Consider the following 17,914-nt stretch of genomic DNA (forward strand, 5'->3'; position numbering starts at 1 on the left):
TTTTAATTATTTTGGATAAATACCCAGAAGTGGGGTTACTGGGTCATGTGGTAGTTCTATATTTAATTTAGAGGAATCTCCATACAATTTTCCATAAATGCTGTGGCCAACTGATCTCAAGAAGGATGCAAAGAATATATAATGTGGAAAATGAGTCTCTTAAACAAATACTGTTAAGAAAACTATGTACTCACAAGCAAAAGAATGAAATTGGACCCTTATCTTACACTATACACAAAAATCAACTCAAAGTAGGTTAAAGACTTAAATGTAAGATCTGAAACTTTAAAACTTCTAGAAGAAAACATAGAGGAAAAGCTTCATGATAGTGGTCTTGGCAATGATGACGTAGATATGATACCAAAAGCACAAGCAGAAAAAAGCAAACATAAAGAAGTGAAACTACATTGACCCAAAAAGCACAGCAAAGGAAACAATCAACGGATGAAAAGGCAACCTACAGAATAGGAGAAACTGTAAACCATATATCCAACAAGCAACTAACACACAAAATAGCTAAGTAACTCATACAACTTAATGGCAAAAAAATAAAATAAAATTCCACTAATAAAATCCTTGAAAATGGGCTAAGGAATTGAATGGACATGTCTCCAGTTAAGACATACAAATGGTCAAGAGATATACAAAAAATGCTCAACCTTGCTAGCCATCAGGAAATACAAATCAAAACCACAGTAAGAAACCAACCCCATATCTGTCAGGATGGCTATTATCAAAAATGAATAAATGAAAGACAATTGTAGACAAGAGTGTGGAGAAACTGAAATCCTTGAACATGTGGGTACAACAATTTTTTTAAGTACCAAAACTTGGAAATTTTCTACCAATAAGGGAGTGCTAGAAGCTATGACATATTTCTGCTATGAAATAATAGTCAATAGTTTAAAAGTATGAGTTAGAACCATATGTAGTTACATGGTTAGATGTCCATGACATGGTTTTAGGTGAATTAACAGTATTTAAGACATATATAAACACGCTGTATATTTCTATGGATATAAAAACAGACTTACATGCATATATACATAAAAGATCTAGAAAGTTAAACGCCATCAATCTAGGGGTCACTTGAGTGCTAAAATAGGCTAGTACATGAGTACAGAGCAAGGAATCTTGGAAGGCAAGTGCTGATAATAGCAATTCCCTCAGAGATTGTAGTGTCTGGCATTAGAGATTGGAAATGAAGATCAAAAGGAAACTTTAGTCTTATTTGTGATGTTTTGATTTTAACAAAATATGCCCCCTGTTAATGTCATTCATATTTATTTCTCTGACAAAAGAAAAATATTCCTTGGGGCAGTCTATCAGAACCTTGGGGGTGCTAACCAACCAACCATGCATATCCAACAAGGTGTGGGGTGACCTATCTTATGTTTTGAGAATCACTTGAGGTATTGAGAGATATTATTTATTTATTTATTTATTATTTATCTTGTAGATAGAGAAGAAAAACCAGTTCAGAATTGCTACTTAAACCTTTCTCTATCTTTCTCTTTTTAGAACTTACAAATGAATAATCATCAAGCCTTACAACAAACCTGAAAGGAAAGATTACCATCCCCACTTTACAAAATGGGAAAGTAAAACCCTAAGTCACTTCACTCACAACCTAGGTAGACTTACCTGACCTGGCTGCTGGACCCCATTCATCATACTGAATTTATATGTCTGTCTCTCAAGCCAAATCATGAGTCATTTAAAGTTAGGGATCTTAAACATGTAAATATCATGTATGAAATGAGATGCCAGTCCAGGTTCGATGCACGATACTGGATGCTTGGGGCTGGTGCACTGGGACGACCCAGAGGGATGGAATGGGGAGGGAGGAGGGAGGAGGGTTCAGGATGGGGAACACATGTATACCTGTGGCGGATTCATTTTGATATTTGGCAAATCTAATACAGTTATGTAAAGTTTAAAAATAAAATAAAATTAAAAAAAAAAAAAAAAAAAAAAAATAAAGTTAGGGATCTTGGTTCCCTATATATCAAAATCAGATTAATTCTAATTTTCCTGGGTCACAAAACTAGAAAGAGACGGAATTAAGACTCTTCCAGTTCCTCTGACTCGTTGGCCAGGGCTACTTCACCCATAGCCCAATAGTTTCCAAGGAACATCAATGACTGTGTAGTTCAGAGAGCATATGTTTGTGTAATGAAAAACTCACCTCCCTCTTGACAGTCAAAATTCCCCACCCAAGCTGGAGACTTGGCTGGAACACTCCAAACTGACTCCAAAGGAGCCATGATTCAGGACCGCCCAGATCCAATGGCAGATGGTCGACTCTGCATCGCAGGACTGACCACACCAGGATTGAGACAGGCCATGGGTCAAAGCCATCAGGAAAACTGGGAAGTGAATGGAAGGCTAGGCACATGTGAGTGTGACAGACATAGCCAGAAATTACCAGGAATTTTTTAAAAAGAACCTAGAATCAAACTTTTTACAAGTCATTTCTGTACTTGGATGAGTTTCCAAAGGCCTCTTTCTGAAACAGAGCCAGGGCCACATCACGGTTTAAAGCAAGTCACCAGCACATCCGGCCTGATACCGTCCTGTTCTGTGGAGATTTTATGCAGGGAGGCCTCCCTCCTGGTCAGTCCTGTGTCTCCTGCAGCTTCAGGTTATACACAACTGAGAAAGTATAATCCCCTTCTTTTACGACTGCGGTAGACAGTTAGACCAGGGGCTTTCTGCGTGGTCCAGGGGCTAAGACTCTGCCTTCCAATGGAGGGCGTGTGGGTTTGAGCCTTCGTTGGGGAACTAAGGTCTCACATGCCACAGAATGCAGCCAAAATTTTTTTTAATGTTGGACCATTTCCTACTTTATGCTATCACTTATACGTAGAATCTAAAAAAAGCCAAACTCAGAGAAACAAAGTGGTAGTTATCAAGGGAAGGGGATGGGTTGGAATGGAGGAGTATTAATCAAAAGGCACAAACTTACAGTTATAAGATGAATAAGTTCTGGGGATCTAATGTACAGCATGGTGGTTATAGATAATAATACTATATTTTATACCAAAGTATAGATATTAAATATTCTTACCACAAAGAAGAAATTATATGCCAGGATGAAGATGTTAGTTAATGCTATGATGATGATCATTTTGCAGCATATAAATGTATCAGATCAGCAGGCTGTACACCTTAAACTTACAAAATGTTGAATGCTATTTAGAGCTCAATAAAGCTGAGCCGGGAGTCACACCACATTCCCAGGCACAAGCTCTACTCTGGGGCTCAAACAGGAGCGTGAGTGAAGATCGAGCCCCGAAGATGAGTGCTGAAACGACCTCTGAGCTACTGAGTGAGAAAGGGTGTGCAAGAAGCTAAGGCCTGTCACACAGTTCACACACCTGGGGTCTCAGGGTGTGAGGCTCCCTGCACTGGTGGAGCAACAGATTCCAGGGCTCCAAAACACGAGCCGTACTGCAGTGTCTGCTTTCTACGACAGGACTGATAGATGGTAGACAGATAGACAGACAGACAGACAAGAGATAAACACAGGATGAAGAGGTAGATAGGCGATATTTATTTAGATGATACAGAGTTAATATAAAAAGAAACAGTTTCATAAATGTTGCTATAATAGTTAACTGCATTTATTTGGAAAAAATAGCACCATAATTTCGCCTTGGTGATAACACAGAAAGTAGGCAAAAAAAGCCACCCTTAGGATTTTCTGCCCTAAAAAAAAAAATGGAAAATTTGAGTACCTCTATTTCTCCCAAGTCCCTCTGAAGTGACTATAACTGACAGATAGTAGAGTTCTCATTTTCCCCCCAAATCTGATTATTAGCAAAAATCACCTTTTTCTCTGAAGCAGAGCTAGAGGTATATCGCACTTTAAGAAATGCCTGAAATTGCCAAGGTCATAAATCATGAAAAGTTTATCCACATTACACAATAATTCTTTGAACAAGCCTTCAGTGCTGAGTACCTTTGAATAACAAGTTTCTACACAGTACATTTAAAATAACATTCAGTATACAAAAATGTTCCATCTACTTACCAAACTCATAAATCGTGGAGAGAGTCTCCACATTACAAAATAATTCTTCACTTTGCAAAAGGATCTGCTGCTAAATTCCTTTGATAGAAAATTCTTCCAGTAATTCAGAATATGATTCAATATACCTAAATCTAGTTTATGCTCAACTTTCCAGGAATACAGCTTGTGTACCAAGCAGGCCACATCTGGTTTGGCAGATGGTCATTCTTCCCAGATAATCCATCCTTCCAGGTTCAAAAGCTAGAGATAATCTGAGGTGACTACCAGTTTATGGAAAAACAAAAAGTCTCAGATTTCCCTGAGGGATCTTTACACTGAGCCTGTGAAAAGAGCCAAATAGGAAGTGCCTACCCTTCTAGAAAATCAGCTGTGGCCTGCAGCCAGGGCCCCTCCACCTAAACCCGGGTAGACCATCCTGCAGGAAGGGGTGGGGGCCCTGGAAAGGCTGGAGTGGGAAGGGAAATGAGATAAAGGGACTTGGGTCAAATAGGAGTCAATCTGAGGTGCGGCATGTGCATAGCTGGGCATGGTATGCTTGTCCTCGTGTGTGTATTGAAGAGCCTGGTGGGGAGAAGAGAAGCCATATGCTCTATGACCACAGATTTTCGTTCAGGGGCCATTCGGGGCATTAAAGGCTTGTTTTCCTCTCTGCTGAGTCATTTTTCATTTCAGATTCAACAAATAAAAAGCACAATCTTTGGAGTATTTAATACTCAGCAAACAAATATGCAGAAATGAGCTTAGTTTTGGCAGAAGAAGAGCCACACACACACACACACATACACCCCCTCACTGTACCGAACATCCTCCTGTTTTATATTGATTCCCAAGGATTTGTTGATGTCTTCCTCATTCCCAACTTTCCTCTGGGAATCCCAATCTCTTGCTTCTCAAAATGTAGCTGCTTAGTGCTGAGCCAAAGACCTGGGTTGGCCTGGTCTGTAAGTGTTTAAGCACACAGGATGTTCCCCAGATGACCCAAGCTGACCCTCGCTGCTCAGAGGAGGAGGACACAGTCGGCTGTGCTCCTGCCTTCGTTAGAAGAGTACTTTGCTTTCCTCACCCTTGTCACCTGTAAAATGGAGACAACTAGAGGTCACTGAGTGAGATCCCTGTGTGGAAGGCACCCCCCTGCCAGAGGCAGAGGGGACCACAGAACATCTGTGGTGTGACATCATTTGTCTGCCATCCTTTCTAAGGATATAATCGCTATAATGCCTTCATGAGATTAGGAGGAGGGAGGGAAAATATTGATACAAAGTGAAGGCGGGGTGTTTTCTAAACCCAAAAGGCTCTGTTAGAAGCTCAGCATCCCTTGGCCTGCTGAAACCCCTGGCAGAGCCTTCGGCCTCTCTGAGTTCTAGCAGCCTCGGCTCTCCACCAGGCTGTCTCACTCCCACCCTGACTTCCAGGCTTCCACACTTGAGCACCTTCCCCACCCCGCCTCTCTCACTCTCTTGCCCCATCCCACCCTCTACCCAGGCTCCTCAGACCCCTGAGCCAAGTCCTGGGGAGCAGAGGGCTGCCTGGAGGCAGTCAACAGAAGGGTTGACTGACGGTTTGTCAGAAGGTTTTGGAGGTTATGAAATAAAGATTGCTAAGTCACTTCAGTCGTATCCGACTCTGTGTGACCCCACAGACAGCAGTCCACCAGGCTCCCCTGTCCCTGGGATTCTCCAGGCAAGAACACTGGAGTGGGTTGCCATTTCCTTCTCCAATGCATGAAAGTGAAAAGTGAAAGGGAAGTCGCTCAGTCGTGTCCGACTCTTCACAACCCCATGGACTGCAGCCCACCAGGTTCCTCCGCCCATGGGATTTTCCAGGCAAGAGTAATGGAGTGGGGTGCCATCACCTTCTCCAATGAAATAAAGATAGTAGTCCTCAAAATTATGGACTCACAGCCACAAGAGCTTGAAGGTACCTGAAAACTCAACTGTATCAATCCTTTGTGGTTAAAGGTAAGGAAGGTCAGTCAGCCCCCAAAGCAGAGAGGCCTCCGTGGGGGCAACAGCTGGTCAGAGGCAGGGCCAGGCCTCTGGTCACCCAGGCTAGCATGGGTTCTCTGATGTCACTGCCTCCCTTGGCCCAGCCTTCTGCTTTTCTTTCCTCAAACTCAGCACACGCACCTGCTTTAGCCCCGTCTGTCTCGGTAACTGATCTCTTTAAACCAGAATGAAGTTATTTGGAAAATCTCTGTGATGGTTTTCAAATGTGTATACAAATCCATGATCTGGAGCCATGTGTTCACGGAAAGCTGGCATCTCGTTTCCCTCCTCCTGAATACAAGCTCAACAGGGTGCCTCGCCTCTAACAAAATTAAAACAGGAAGAGTGATGGATGTGAACCTCCAGAGCTGGGTCCTAGAAGGTACCCCGCACCCACCGGGCTCTCTCACAGACTTGCCCTGCGAACACACTGCCAGGCAATATGGGAGCCCCGGCCACGTGGAGAAGCCAGGCACAGGTCTTTTGGCAGATGCCATCACTGAGGTCCCTGCAGGCAGCAGCAGAAACTCACACACTTGTGAGTGAGGAAGGCACCCAGGTGACTCCAGCCTCAGCCATCAGCTGTTACAATCCCAGGAGAGACCATGGGCAAGACAGCTGAGCTGAGCCCCGTCCCCAGAGACAGAAGTGATAATAACAATGACATGATTGCTGTCTGTTAAGTCACTAAGTTGTGAGGTGATTCATCACATGGCAAAAAATTACTGGAACAACCTCCTTAGGTAAAGAAGGCTCAGCTTCCTGCAGACCCAAGGATTGGGTTTTGAATGCTGCCTGGTTTTTATTCATCACCAATCTGTCCATTGCCTCAAAGTCTAGGGGTAAGATGGAAACAATGATGAGCAAGAGACACGGCTCTCTCATTAAACCCAGAGGTGGGCTGAAAGACTAACCATCCACATGTAAAGTGCCTTTCCCTTGAGGGCTTGGTAGTAAATCTGGAAGCAGCATCTTACTCACTATATCACCCCTTCCTATTGCCCCTGGGTCCCCGCACCCCATGCTTGACCACCCCTCTCTCCAACACCTCCTTCCCAGCCACCAGGTCCAAAGCCAGACTTTCCAGGTTTGAATCCTGCACCAGTTATGTGGACCTGACCACACACCTGAACCTGGACTCTGTAGGAGTGTCGTGAGGATGGAATGAGTTATTACATAGAAAGTACTTAGAACAATGTCCGGCTCATACATTTTCACAGATATTTACATTTCTACTTTATTTTTACTATGTACATCTCCTTGTCTCAATAAATTTACAAGTTACAGGCAAAAACATGCCTCCCCAGTCATCACCCTTATGTGCACCGGTTCACACCTACACAGCGGTGCTCAGGGACACTTGCAGTTGATGGGCAGGTCATTTCAATGGTAATAAAACAGGCAACACCACCAATACCAACTCCTTGCCTTTGACAAGCACACTAAACCTTGTTGGGAACATCCTATGAGTGATGCTGTCTCTGGAGAAAGTGACTTGACCCTTTGCGTACAGTCATTCACAAGTCATGAAAGACTCGGCACTTAACTATGAACCAGCACAGCACAAACCAGCCTGGGGCTGAGGAGAGCAGGGCTGGGCCATGTCTGGCAGGAGAGTGATGTGATCACACTGCTAGATCAAGTGCTGTTCTGTCCCCATGTGAGAGTGCACACGTCCCAATGACCTTTCAATCCAGCCACCCCAAGCCACGAGGGCCAAGACCTGGTTCCAGCCATGCCATTTCCACGAGGGCTGCCTTATTCTTGTGGTCCTCGGTAGTGCTGGCCTCTTAAGAACACGTGTCTCCATCAGGCAGCTTATTAATTAGCATAGGCCCAATCAATGTGAAGTAAATTTGATCTCATCCATCCATAAGAAACCCTCCTGAGCCTCAAAAGAGATTAGGTGTGCTGCCAATGAACCCTGCTTCAGGTCCCTGCAGGAGGCCCACCAGCCAGCATCTCCCCTTTCAACAAAGGGACCTAGGTATCTTTCCCTTAACATATTCAGGGACTCCCGAATACAAGGGTTAACACCAGTGCTTTTGCCACAGAAAGAATGGAGATCCCTCACCTTCTCTGAGACCATCAGCTGAACGAGGAAGCAAGGATTTCACCTCTTAGGGCTTTGCAACCGTATTCTGTAGTGAAAACTTCAGCCATGATACAGGTCAGGCACTTCAGCCAGATACTAATTGATCTCTGGGTTGAAGGACACTTTTCTATAGATCTGGAAAGTATGAAATATGGATAAAAGTAGAAAATGGTGTCACAATTAAAGTTAACTGAGATGATGCTTGTAAAGGACTGATAGCACCGGTGCCTGGGAGATAGTAAGTACCTGTTAGCGTTTAGTTGTTAGCAGTAGTACTATGCTGAGAAGGCAATGGCACCCCACTCCAGTACTCTTGCTTGGAAAATCCCATGGATGGAAGAGCCTGGTAGGCTGCAGTCCATGGGGTCGCTAAGAGTCGGACACGACTGAACGACTTTGCTTTCATTTTTCACTTTCATGCATTGGAGAAGGCAATGGCAACCCACTTCAGTGTTCTTGCCTGGAGAATCCCAGGGATGGGGGAGCCTGGTGGGCTGCCGTCTCAGGGGTCGCACAGAGTCGGACACGACTGAAGTGACTTAGCAGCAGCAGCAGCAGCAGTAGTACTATGAGACTCCAATACTTTGACTACCTGCTGCAAACGGCTGACTCATTGGAAAGGACCCTGATGCTGGGAAAGATTGATGGCCAAAGGAGAAGAGTGCAGCAGTAGATGAGATGGTTAGAAAGCATCACCAATTCAATGGACATGAAATTGGGCCAACTCCAGGAGACGGTAAGGGACAGGGAGGCCTGGCGTGCTACCGTCCATGGGGTCACAGAGTCACACATGACTTAGCAACTGAATAACAATGACAAGAGTTGCTATGAATAGAATGGTGCACAGGAAAAAAACAGCTCAGCAGTTGAGGTGACACATATATACTGAAAATCTGTTGTGAGTCCCGTACAGGTTGAGTCACCTGGAGGCAATACAACAAAAAAGCATCAGGAGAATTACATGGCTGGCACATGCAAACATTTGGAAAAATGAAGATAGCAGGCCGGCAAGTTCATGGCAGGTCATAGCTACAGGGATGGTGTAATAGAGGAGGAGACACACAAGTGGGCCTGGATGAATAATGGACTTTAGGAAAGACCTAGAAGGAAAAAGAAAAAGCAAAGAATTCTGAAAAATTGCAAAGTTTGATGGGGCTGGCCAATGAAAGAGGTAAAGGCTTACTAAGACCTTCAAGGCTGAGAAAAAGAAAGAGAGGAATTCAGCGCTGACCAGCTTATTTGCCATCGCTACCAAGCTCAGATACCTCATAGACCCTTTTGGGGACCTGAAGCTCTTAGTACGCTTAAGAGTCTTAAGAAAAACAAGCAAGGCAAGGACATGGAGCAGCAGTGATAAACTTAATCTTCTCACTTTGCTCTGAGTTTAGGGGTGGCAGAGCAGGCATTGGGGGCAGGAGGAGAGGATGAGATGGCTGGATGGCATCACTGACTCGATGGACGTGAGTCTGAGTGAACTCCGGGAGTTGGTGATGGACAGGGAGGCCTGGCATTCTGCGATTCATGGGGTCGCAAAGAGTCGGCACGACTGAGCAACTGAACTGACTGACTGACTGACTGACTGAGAGCAAAGCAGAAGATGCAGTATTATGCAATTCTTGTCATGGGGACATATAGACACTAAATGTAAAGTGGGCCCCACCACCTTAGACAAATATAGCCCAAGAGTCCCTGCCCAAACCCCAGAGCCCAAAAGTTTCATTCAGCAGTTGGGTCGGGACCAAATGTCTGGGACTCCTTTGCTGGTTCCTACCCTTCTCTTCAAGCAAGTCACTCCCTCCTCACCTGCAGCTCCTGCAATCCTTGCCAAAATAATAATGTCACTGATCACAAGAAGTCTGGCCTCTAACCCTTTGCATTTCACGCTTCCTTCATATTGCTAGCTGGCATTCCCTTCTGTTACTTTCACTGGAAGCCTCTGAACCAGAAAATGTAAGTTTATTTAAGGCTATGAAACATCTGCAGACTTCATCTGACTTCAGGAAGTTTCCCTGTGCGTCACCAACACCTGGCACTTACTCCTGATGTGTGAAGAGCCTCCTCTCTCCCACCTGCCAGGCCTAATCCTCCCCACTTCCTAGCTCAGCTCCTAACCCCTACTTGCCAAGGACAAGTGAGAGACCAAAAGCGTGCCTGATCCTGGTCTCAAAGCCTGAGATCCTGGTCTCAAAGACTGAGAATGGGGATTCTCCGTCTCAGAAAGTTCTAATCAACTCCACCTCTCCTGCAGAAAGACTCACACCTTCCAGTTCCTTTGAATGAGACCTCATGGCTTTTGAGCTGTCCCTTTTCACCAAGTAGATCCATGCTTTTGTTCAAACTCATGCTCTGAACACCTATCTGACTTGCCCCATCCCACCTTTGGCCTCAGATGATGGCCTGGGAGATATATATAGATATGAATAGAACATATGTTAGTAGCACTATTTCTCTGGACGCCCCTCCCCGCTAGGTTGTGTGAGCGCCTGCAGGCAGGGACCTCATCATGCCCTCTTTGAATTTTCAGAGCATAGTCTGGAGACAATCGGCGAACGTGTTAGGCAGATGAACAGATGTCCAGAGGGGTCCTTAGGATCCAGGAGTGGCTGTTGGCCTGTCCGTCTCCCTGCTGACAGCTGAGAAGATGGAGTGCACCGGCTTCTTCAATTAGTCTCTCCCCTCCTTTTTGGCTGTGCTTCCAGGTCAAAATGGAGTCTCCTCGCTCAATTCCTTTGCATCTGTACACCATAACATAGCAGATACCATCCACTGACTGATATAGTCCCTAACTGTGCTTGTATGTATGTGGGACAATCTTGTCTCCTCAGTAAAACTGTGAGTTCCAAAGGGCAAGGATATTTCTTATCTCAGCACTTATGAGAGCCACAGTAAAGATTTCTGGAGCACGTATTACACAGTAGGCAATATGCTCAGTGTTACATGAATTTTCTCAGCCCTCATAACAACTCTCTGAAGTTTTTTTTTTTTTTTTATTGTCCTCATTTTGCAGACGAGAAGACAGAAACACAGAGAACAGATCATTTGTCCAAGATCACACAAGTGGCAGGTGCAACAGCATTCAGTATATGGTTACCCACCGGAAGGCTGATGAGCTCTGGGGGCTGCACTCTGCCATGCTCTCCCCACCCAGTCCACTCAAACTCTACATTGTCACCAGGCACAAAGTTATGTTCAGCTCGCCTACACTTGCAAGATTGCTATCACACTGCCAGCAAGTGAATCTGCCTTTGGGAGGCCGTCCCTCTGGCCTCCACCTTTTCTTTAAATTGAAGTATAGTCAATTTACAATGTTGTATCAGTTTCTGGTATACATCAAAGTGATTCAGTTATATTCACAGTGATTTACACACACACACACACACACACACACACACATATGGATATATGGTTTTTCATGTTCTTTCCCATTCTGGTTTATCATAAGATATTGAATGTAGTTCCCTGTGCTATACAATAGGACCTTGCTATTTATTTTCTATACAGTAGTGTATACCTGTTAATCCCAAACTCCTAATTTATCCCTCCCCAGCCCCTTTCCCATTTGGTAACCATAAGTTCGCTTTCTGTATCTGTGAGTCTGCTTCTGTTTTGTAAACAAGTTTATTTGTATCATATATTAGATTACACATACAAGAGACATCATGGTATTTGTCTTTCACTTTCTGACTTACTTCACTTAGTATGATCCTCTTTGGGTCCATCCATGCTGCTGCAAATGGCATTTTTCATTCTTTTTTATGGCTGAGTGACACTCCATTGTGTAAATGTACCACATTTTCATTATCCACGCATCTGAGGATAAACATTTAAGGTGGCTTCTATGTCTTTGGGGCTTCCCTGGTAGCTCGGATATTGCAAACAATGCTGCTATGAGCATTGGGGTGCCTTTATCTCTTTTCATGAGAATCTTCTCCAGACACATGCCTAGGAGTGAGGCTACAAGATCATATGCCCCTGCCTGCACCTCGTGCTCCTTGATTCCCACTGGCTGACCTGGCGCCCCTCAGGTACCTGACCTCAGAGCTGCCCTTGGCATCACAGCACTGAGACAGCTCGGTGTTCCCATGTGCCCCTTCCCCTCACAAACACAGGCAGTTCAATGTAGTAGAAAGGTCTGGGCAGGGACGGGCAGTTCTGTGGCTCTTGAAATTTAGACAGTTGGAAGGGCCCCTTCACTTAAGAAACAGAATACAAAATTACAGATACAAATGAAGTTCGGGGCCTCAAAAGGATCTTGAATTAATGAGGAGGGCAGAAGCAGAAGCTGTACCTACTCTCACAAATCCATCTCAGGGCCTGCATTCTAGTCCCAACCCTTCCACTACCACACTACAGCCTGAGCAATCCCTTTCCTTGAGCAAGCTCAGCTCCCTCCTGGTTCAAGTGAGGGGGCTGGGAGGAGAAAGAGTGGGGGAGCTCTGCAGCCCCTCTCAGCCCTGGAACTCTGAACTCTATCAGCCATGGTCCAAACACTTTCCCAGGCTCCCTGCAACATCACAGAACTGCCCCTGATCTGGGAGGGATGCTACTCCTCCCTCCAGCCCAAAGCATATACTGTATTACAGTAATGAGAGCTTAGCTTGCTTTAAATATCACAAAACAAAAACAACAGCAGCCCTGGTTCATCATCATTCCCTGCCCAGACCACAGAGGAGAGCGCCGCCAGACCCACACCAGGGCAGAGATGGAGAGCAGAGCCCACACAGCCCCTTTCAGGAATCCATTGGCCCGTGTCTAGAGCAAAAATCACTCGTGGCAGAGGTTGTGAAGAGCCAGTCAGAGGGAGAGCCCACAAGGTCGCTCTGGGACACAGAGGCCCTTAGATGGAGTGAGGCTGGAGGTCAGGGTCCTGGATCCACCACGGCCAAGCTGGTGCCAAGCCTGAGGCTTCAGGAACCGCGGTCTCTCACCTCTGGGAGAGCCAGAGAAGTCCAGCCAAAGGTCTCTGCAGAAGGAGGCTCATCTCCCCCCGGGTCCTGGGAGGCATCCGCTGAGCAGAAGAGCAAGCATTCATCAGAAAGGAAGGAACCGTGGGGATGTGGAGGGGACTTTCTCCCTCAGGGCTCCCCAAAGCCAAAGAACAAATCCTCAGGGGAACCTGGCAGACCCTACAAGGTTCATTCTTAAAGCAAGAACTAACTACTCTGTTCAGCTCACCATGAAGAGACCCTCGGTAACTCATGTTCTGTAAAATGGTCTATGTCAGATCAGAGATCCTGTCAGACTGTTGTTTGACGTTGACATGTGTCAAACTGCAGAGTAGGACATGCCCACAGCAACCCTCCACAGACAGGGACGAGACACACGCGCACGCTCTGCACACCTGGCTCCCCTGCCCCTCGAGGCTCTCAGGCCATGTGACTCCACTACTCCAAGGCTGGCCCCGGTGACCAGGGAACATGGCATTTAGAACACATGGGGGTTGCGGCCAGGGAGGTGCCCTTTCTACACCGTGCCAATCCCAGACCCCGAACCTCTAATGCGTGGTGCTCCCACCAGAGAAAGAAGTGAGGGGAGCAGCCAGTGATCTGTGTTTGACAGCAAACACACGCAGGCACCTCTTTCCTAAGCCTTGGGTTCTTTTCAGGCTGAGGATGCTGTTATTGAGAAATAACTATGCCAGTCAGACATTTTAAAAGGGAAGTGGAAAGTCTGAAGTCAAATGAAGGACTGAGCTCCTTTCACCAGGACCCTGCTCACCAGTGACGACAGGAATGTGCATTGGGCATCCAATGGCGGGTGATGTCACCAATCCATGGGGATCCCAGCCTGTTCACAGGGAACAGAACTAGGCTTGAGGGAGACAGAGCCTCTGAAGAAGGCTGGTGTTGGGTGCAGCAGAAGAAACTACTGTAAAATTCATTAAACAGGGAAACCAGGACCTGGAACACCCGGTTCCTAGCACACAGCCTGGCCTACCCTTGAATTTACACTCCATTGAAAAGATGGCACTGATCCTTGATCTCTGCTGAATCCCCAACATCTAACACACGGCCTGACATGGAGCAAGTGCTCGGGAAATCTATTGAATTGATGTATAGCAGTCTGCCTGCAATGCAGAAGACCCAGGCTCAATCCCTGGGTTGGGAAGATCCCTTGGAGAAGGAAATGGCAACTCCAGTATTCTCCCTGGAGAATCCCATGGACAGAGGAGCCTGGTGGGCTACAGTCCATGGGGTCACAAAGAGTCAGACAGGATGCTGCGACTAAGCACAAGCACATACAAGGTGCCCGATAAAGAAGGCTGAGTGCCAGAGAAGACTCTTGGGAGTCCCTTGGACAGCAGGAGATCAAAGCACTCAATCCTAAAGGAAATCAATCCTGAGTATTCACTGGAAGGACCAATGCTGAAGCTGAAGCTCCAATACTTTGGCCACCTGATGTGAAGAGCCGAGTCATTGGAAAAGACCTTGATGCTGGGAATGATTGAGGGAGGGAGGAGAAAGAGGTGACAGGGGATAAGGTGGTTGGATGGAATCACCAGCTCAGTGGACATGAGTTTGAGCAAACTCCAGGAGATAGTGAAGGACAGAGAAGCCTGGCGTGCTGTAGTTCATGGGGTCACAAATAGTGGGACATGACTTAGCAACTGAACACAACCAATGTGCCTAATAAACTCTTGTTCCCTTTTCTACATTCTTAACCTCCGCCGTCTCAGGAACTTAAGCTGACTGTGGGTTTGTGAACTGTTTGCCACTTGTGGCTGGAACTCAATGAACAATACTGTTTTGGAGCACACCTATGTCTCACTTATACTTACCACCCTTCCAACATAACAGCAAGCCTTCCATTGCCTTCCCTTCTCTGAGCTCCTCATTGATTACATTCTCCTTTGGATTGGAAGTTAATTTTTTTCATATGGTGCAGTCTCGTCTCTCTTTTTATCCCATTTCTACAGTGCCAAGTATATTCATCCCATTATAAACTCACTGAGATTGGACTGAGTTCTACATCCTTTGTAGGCACCATGGCACCCAGCAAGATGTTTTATCAATCTCTGAACAAACCTCACAGCCTCTTTCTCCCAAGATCTGACCTCCATAGTTATACTGAATTCCTCATTACTCGATATGGTCTTTTCGCTTTAAACATCTTTCCAACTTCCAAAAAAAAAAAAATCTTGAAATATTCATTAACCAGCTTTTATTGAGAACTATACCAGGCACAGTGCTAAGCGGTAAAAGAGAAAAAATGAACACACACATTAGAGATCAGAAATGCCACAGTTTAAGCCTCCTTCTCTACTAAAGCCAAAAGAGTTACCTAGCTAAGTGGTCTAGTGGAAACAGTATCTGACCAACTGCTCAATTAACAGTGTAACCTTGGATGAACTAAATATTCCCCCTGATATCCTATTAATCTGAAAAATAAAGGAGAGGAACGCCAAGGACATGCCTGCTCTCATTTTTTGTTCCTTCTTGACAATAAGCAGTACCAAAGTTTATGTAATTACATTCTATGGTAAAGAGTAAAAGTTCTGTAGAATTGAGAGAAGAATGAGAGCCATAAGGTTGAAATCATTTGCAGATAAAATTTAAACTGCCATTGGCAGTAACTATCCTTAAGCCCACATTGACAAACTGCATACTCAAGACTTTACCAGTGATACACACCCAATGAATCATCTATACTCAGAGTCACATACATGATCTAGTTGGGTTGACAGCATCCAGGCAAAATGAGAGTGATGGACAGGGAAGCCTGGCATTTTATAATCCATGGGGTCGCAGAGTCAGACATGACTGAGCAACTGAACTGAACTGATAAGACTTTATGTTATGTTGCTCTTGGTCATTTTGCACTCATTGGTTCTAAGGGCTGCAACTATAATCTGATTTCGCAGCAAGAGGAAAAAGAAAAGGATCTAAAGAGTGTTTCTTTTCCAGATGATGGAAGAATTTAAATTTTTTCAAAGGAGAATGGAAGAAATAATCCAAGAAGGAAGACAGAGTGACAATGATTGTAAAAGAGTAAACATAAGGAAAATGGCTCAGTACTTGATGTACAAGGATGCTGGGAAGTAAAGTAAGGTAAAGAGGAGCAAGAAAAGAACTCAAAATTGTACAACTGGAACTTGTAAGAAGAAGGAGACTTTCCTCAGAGAAGGCATATCAGACTTTGTGGAATTCCAAGGAAGAAGAACCTCCAGGATCCACAGGTTCAAGAAGTTTAATATTCAACAAGTGGGAAGGGAGGAGAGAATACTTCTCTACAAAGCAACCAAGAGCATTCATTGAAGGAGACTTTGGAATATTTCAACTGGAAAAAAGAAGAATCTACTGGGAGGTGCTGGTCTTCATAGACATGATACACTGTCCTGAAGTAGAAGGATCCAGATCATGCAACAGACCTGTAAAGTCATAGCTAAGGAAGTTTCGAAGAGGAAGATATCAACCAAAACTAAAGGGGAACATCCTAAAAATTAGAATCACCCAAAATTGGTATGTGTTTTTTTGTGAGGCTATGAGCTCCTCATTACCGGAAGTGCTTATTCAAGTGCTGCTGCTGCTGCTAAGTCCCTTCAATCACAGACAGCAGCCCACCAGGCTCCTCCGTTCACGGGATTCTCCAGGCAAGAATACTGGAGTGGGTTGCCATTTCCTTCTCCAGCTTATTCAAGTAGAGGCTGAATAATCATTTTATTTAGGAGACTGTAGGAAGGAGTCCTTTTCTATGATTAGGCTAGCAAACTTCTAAAAGTTCCCTTCCAACTTTAAGAGTCTATATGTCTGTGCACCAGAGTGCAGAAACAAGATAACCTAACACAAGGACTTCCCTGGTGGTCCAGTAGCTAAGACTCCCAGTGCAGGGGGCCCAGGTTCAACTCCCTGTCAGGGAACTAGATCCCACGGCCTCAACTAAGAGTTCACACGCTGCAGCTGAAAACTCCCACGTGCGGTAACTAGAGATTCCCTGTGTCCCCACAAGGATCAGAGGTCCTGCATGCTACAACTAAGACTCAGAGCAGCCAGATAAATAAGTAAATATTAAAGCAAAAAGATAAGCTGACACAAGCCTGATATAGAGGACAGAGAGAATTGAAAGAATGACTTATTTATGCTGATACAGATGAGAAGACTCATGTTACGATAACTTCTGGCCCAAGAATCATATGGCCTGTAGTCGTAGTCGTATAGACTCTCTCACATGTTCACATTGCACACATGCACACTTCAGAGCTGATCATTGTCCCCTTTCCTTTCATGCACATGCCATACGGCCCAGATTCTGCAGCAAAAGTGGCATCATCAGGACTCGACTCTACTACAGTCAAATTGTTTACAGCAACTTTGAGCTTCAGTCAGAAGTGGGCAAAATTGACCACTCTTCCAAGAACATACAGTCAACCTATTCAATGCCACTTGACAGTTGTAAAGAATAATTAGATTTATTGTAGTTGGTCATAAAATCCTAGCCATTTAGCATTTTAATCTATAAATATACATTGGTAAATTACCAGTTTCTCAGTTCCTGCTCTCATGTCCTGATCTCCCCAAATCTTGAATTATTTATCTGAATTATTCTATCATTGAAATAGAAGCCAATACTGCTCATATCCATAGTGTTAGGAAACTAAAATTGGGTTTTCACCTCCATAAAACTGATGGCATTTGTAGAAATAATGAGTAATGCTTAGAGAAAGGAAATAAAAATAAACTTAAGAGAAGTTGAACACATTGAATATACTCCACATTTGGCTTTTGTTTTCTCACGCTCTGAATGAATCAGATATGAAATAGAGAAAGGCGTCCTGTGTCCAGCCACCAGCCTGACAGTTGT

General features: G+C 44.8%; 1 protein-coding gene across 6 annotated transcripts in view; it reads right to left on the reverse strand.

The window, feature by feature from the left end:
• The window catches only part of DDR2 (discoidin domain receptor tyrosine kinase 2), a 187,497-nt gene that overhangs the window by 81,055 nt on the left and 88,528 nt on the right, over positions 1 to 17,914 (reverse strand). For 2 of the 6 annotated variants that reach the window (XM_055587245.1, XM_055587246.1), the window contains exon 3: positions 8,096 to 8,251. The exons of 2 other annotated variants lie outside the window; for them this stretch is intronic. In XM_055587245.1, the coding sequence (XP_055443220.1) occupies positions 8,096 to 8,110 (15 nt within the window). In that variant the 5' untranslated portion in view covers positions 8,111 to 8,251. Of the gene's footprint in view, positions 1 to 4,036; positions 4,262 to 8,095; positions 8,252 to 17,914 lie in introns of those variants that run through there. 2 more of the 6 variants (XM_055587244.1, XM_055587243.1) reach the window with 2 other exon arrangements.

The sequence above is a fragment of the Bubalus kerabau genome, chromosome 6, assembly GCF_029407905.1.
Source record: "Bubalus kerabau isolate K-KA32 ecotype Philippines breed swamp buffalo chromosome 6, PCC_UOA_SB_1v2, whole genome shotgun sequence".
In the NCBI taxonomy this organism is placed as follows: Eukaryota; Metazoa; Chordata; class Mammalia; order Artiodactyla; family Bovidae; genus Bubalus; species Bubalus kerabau.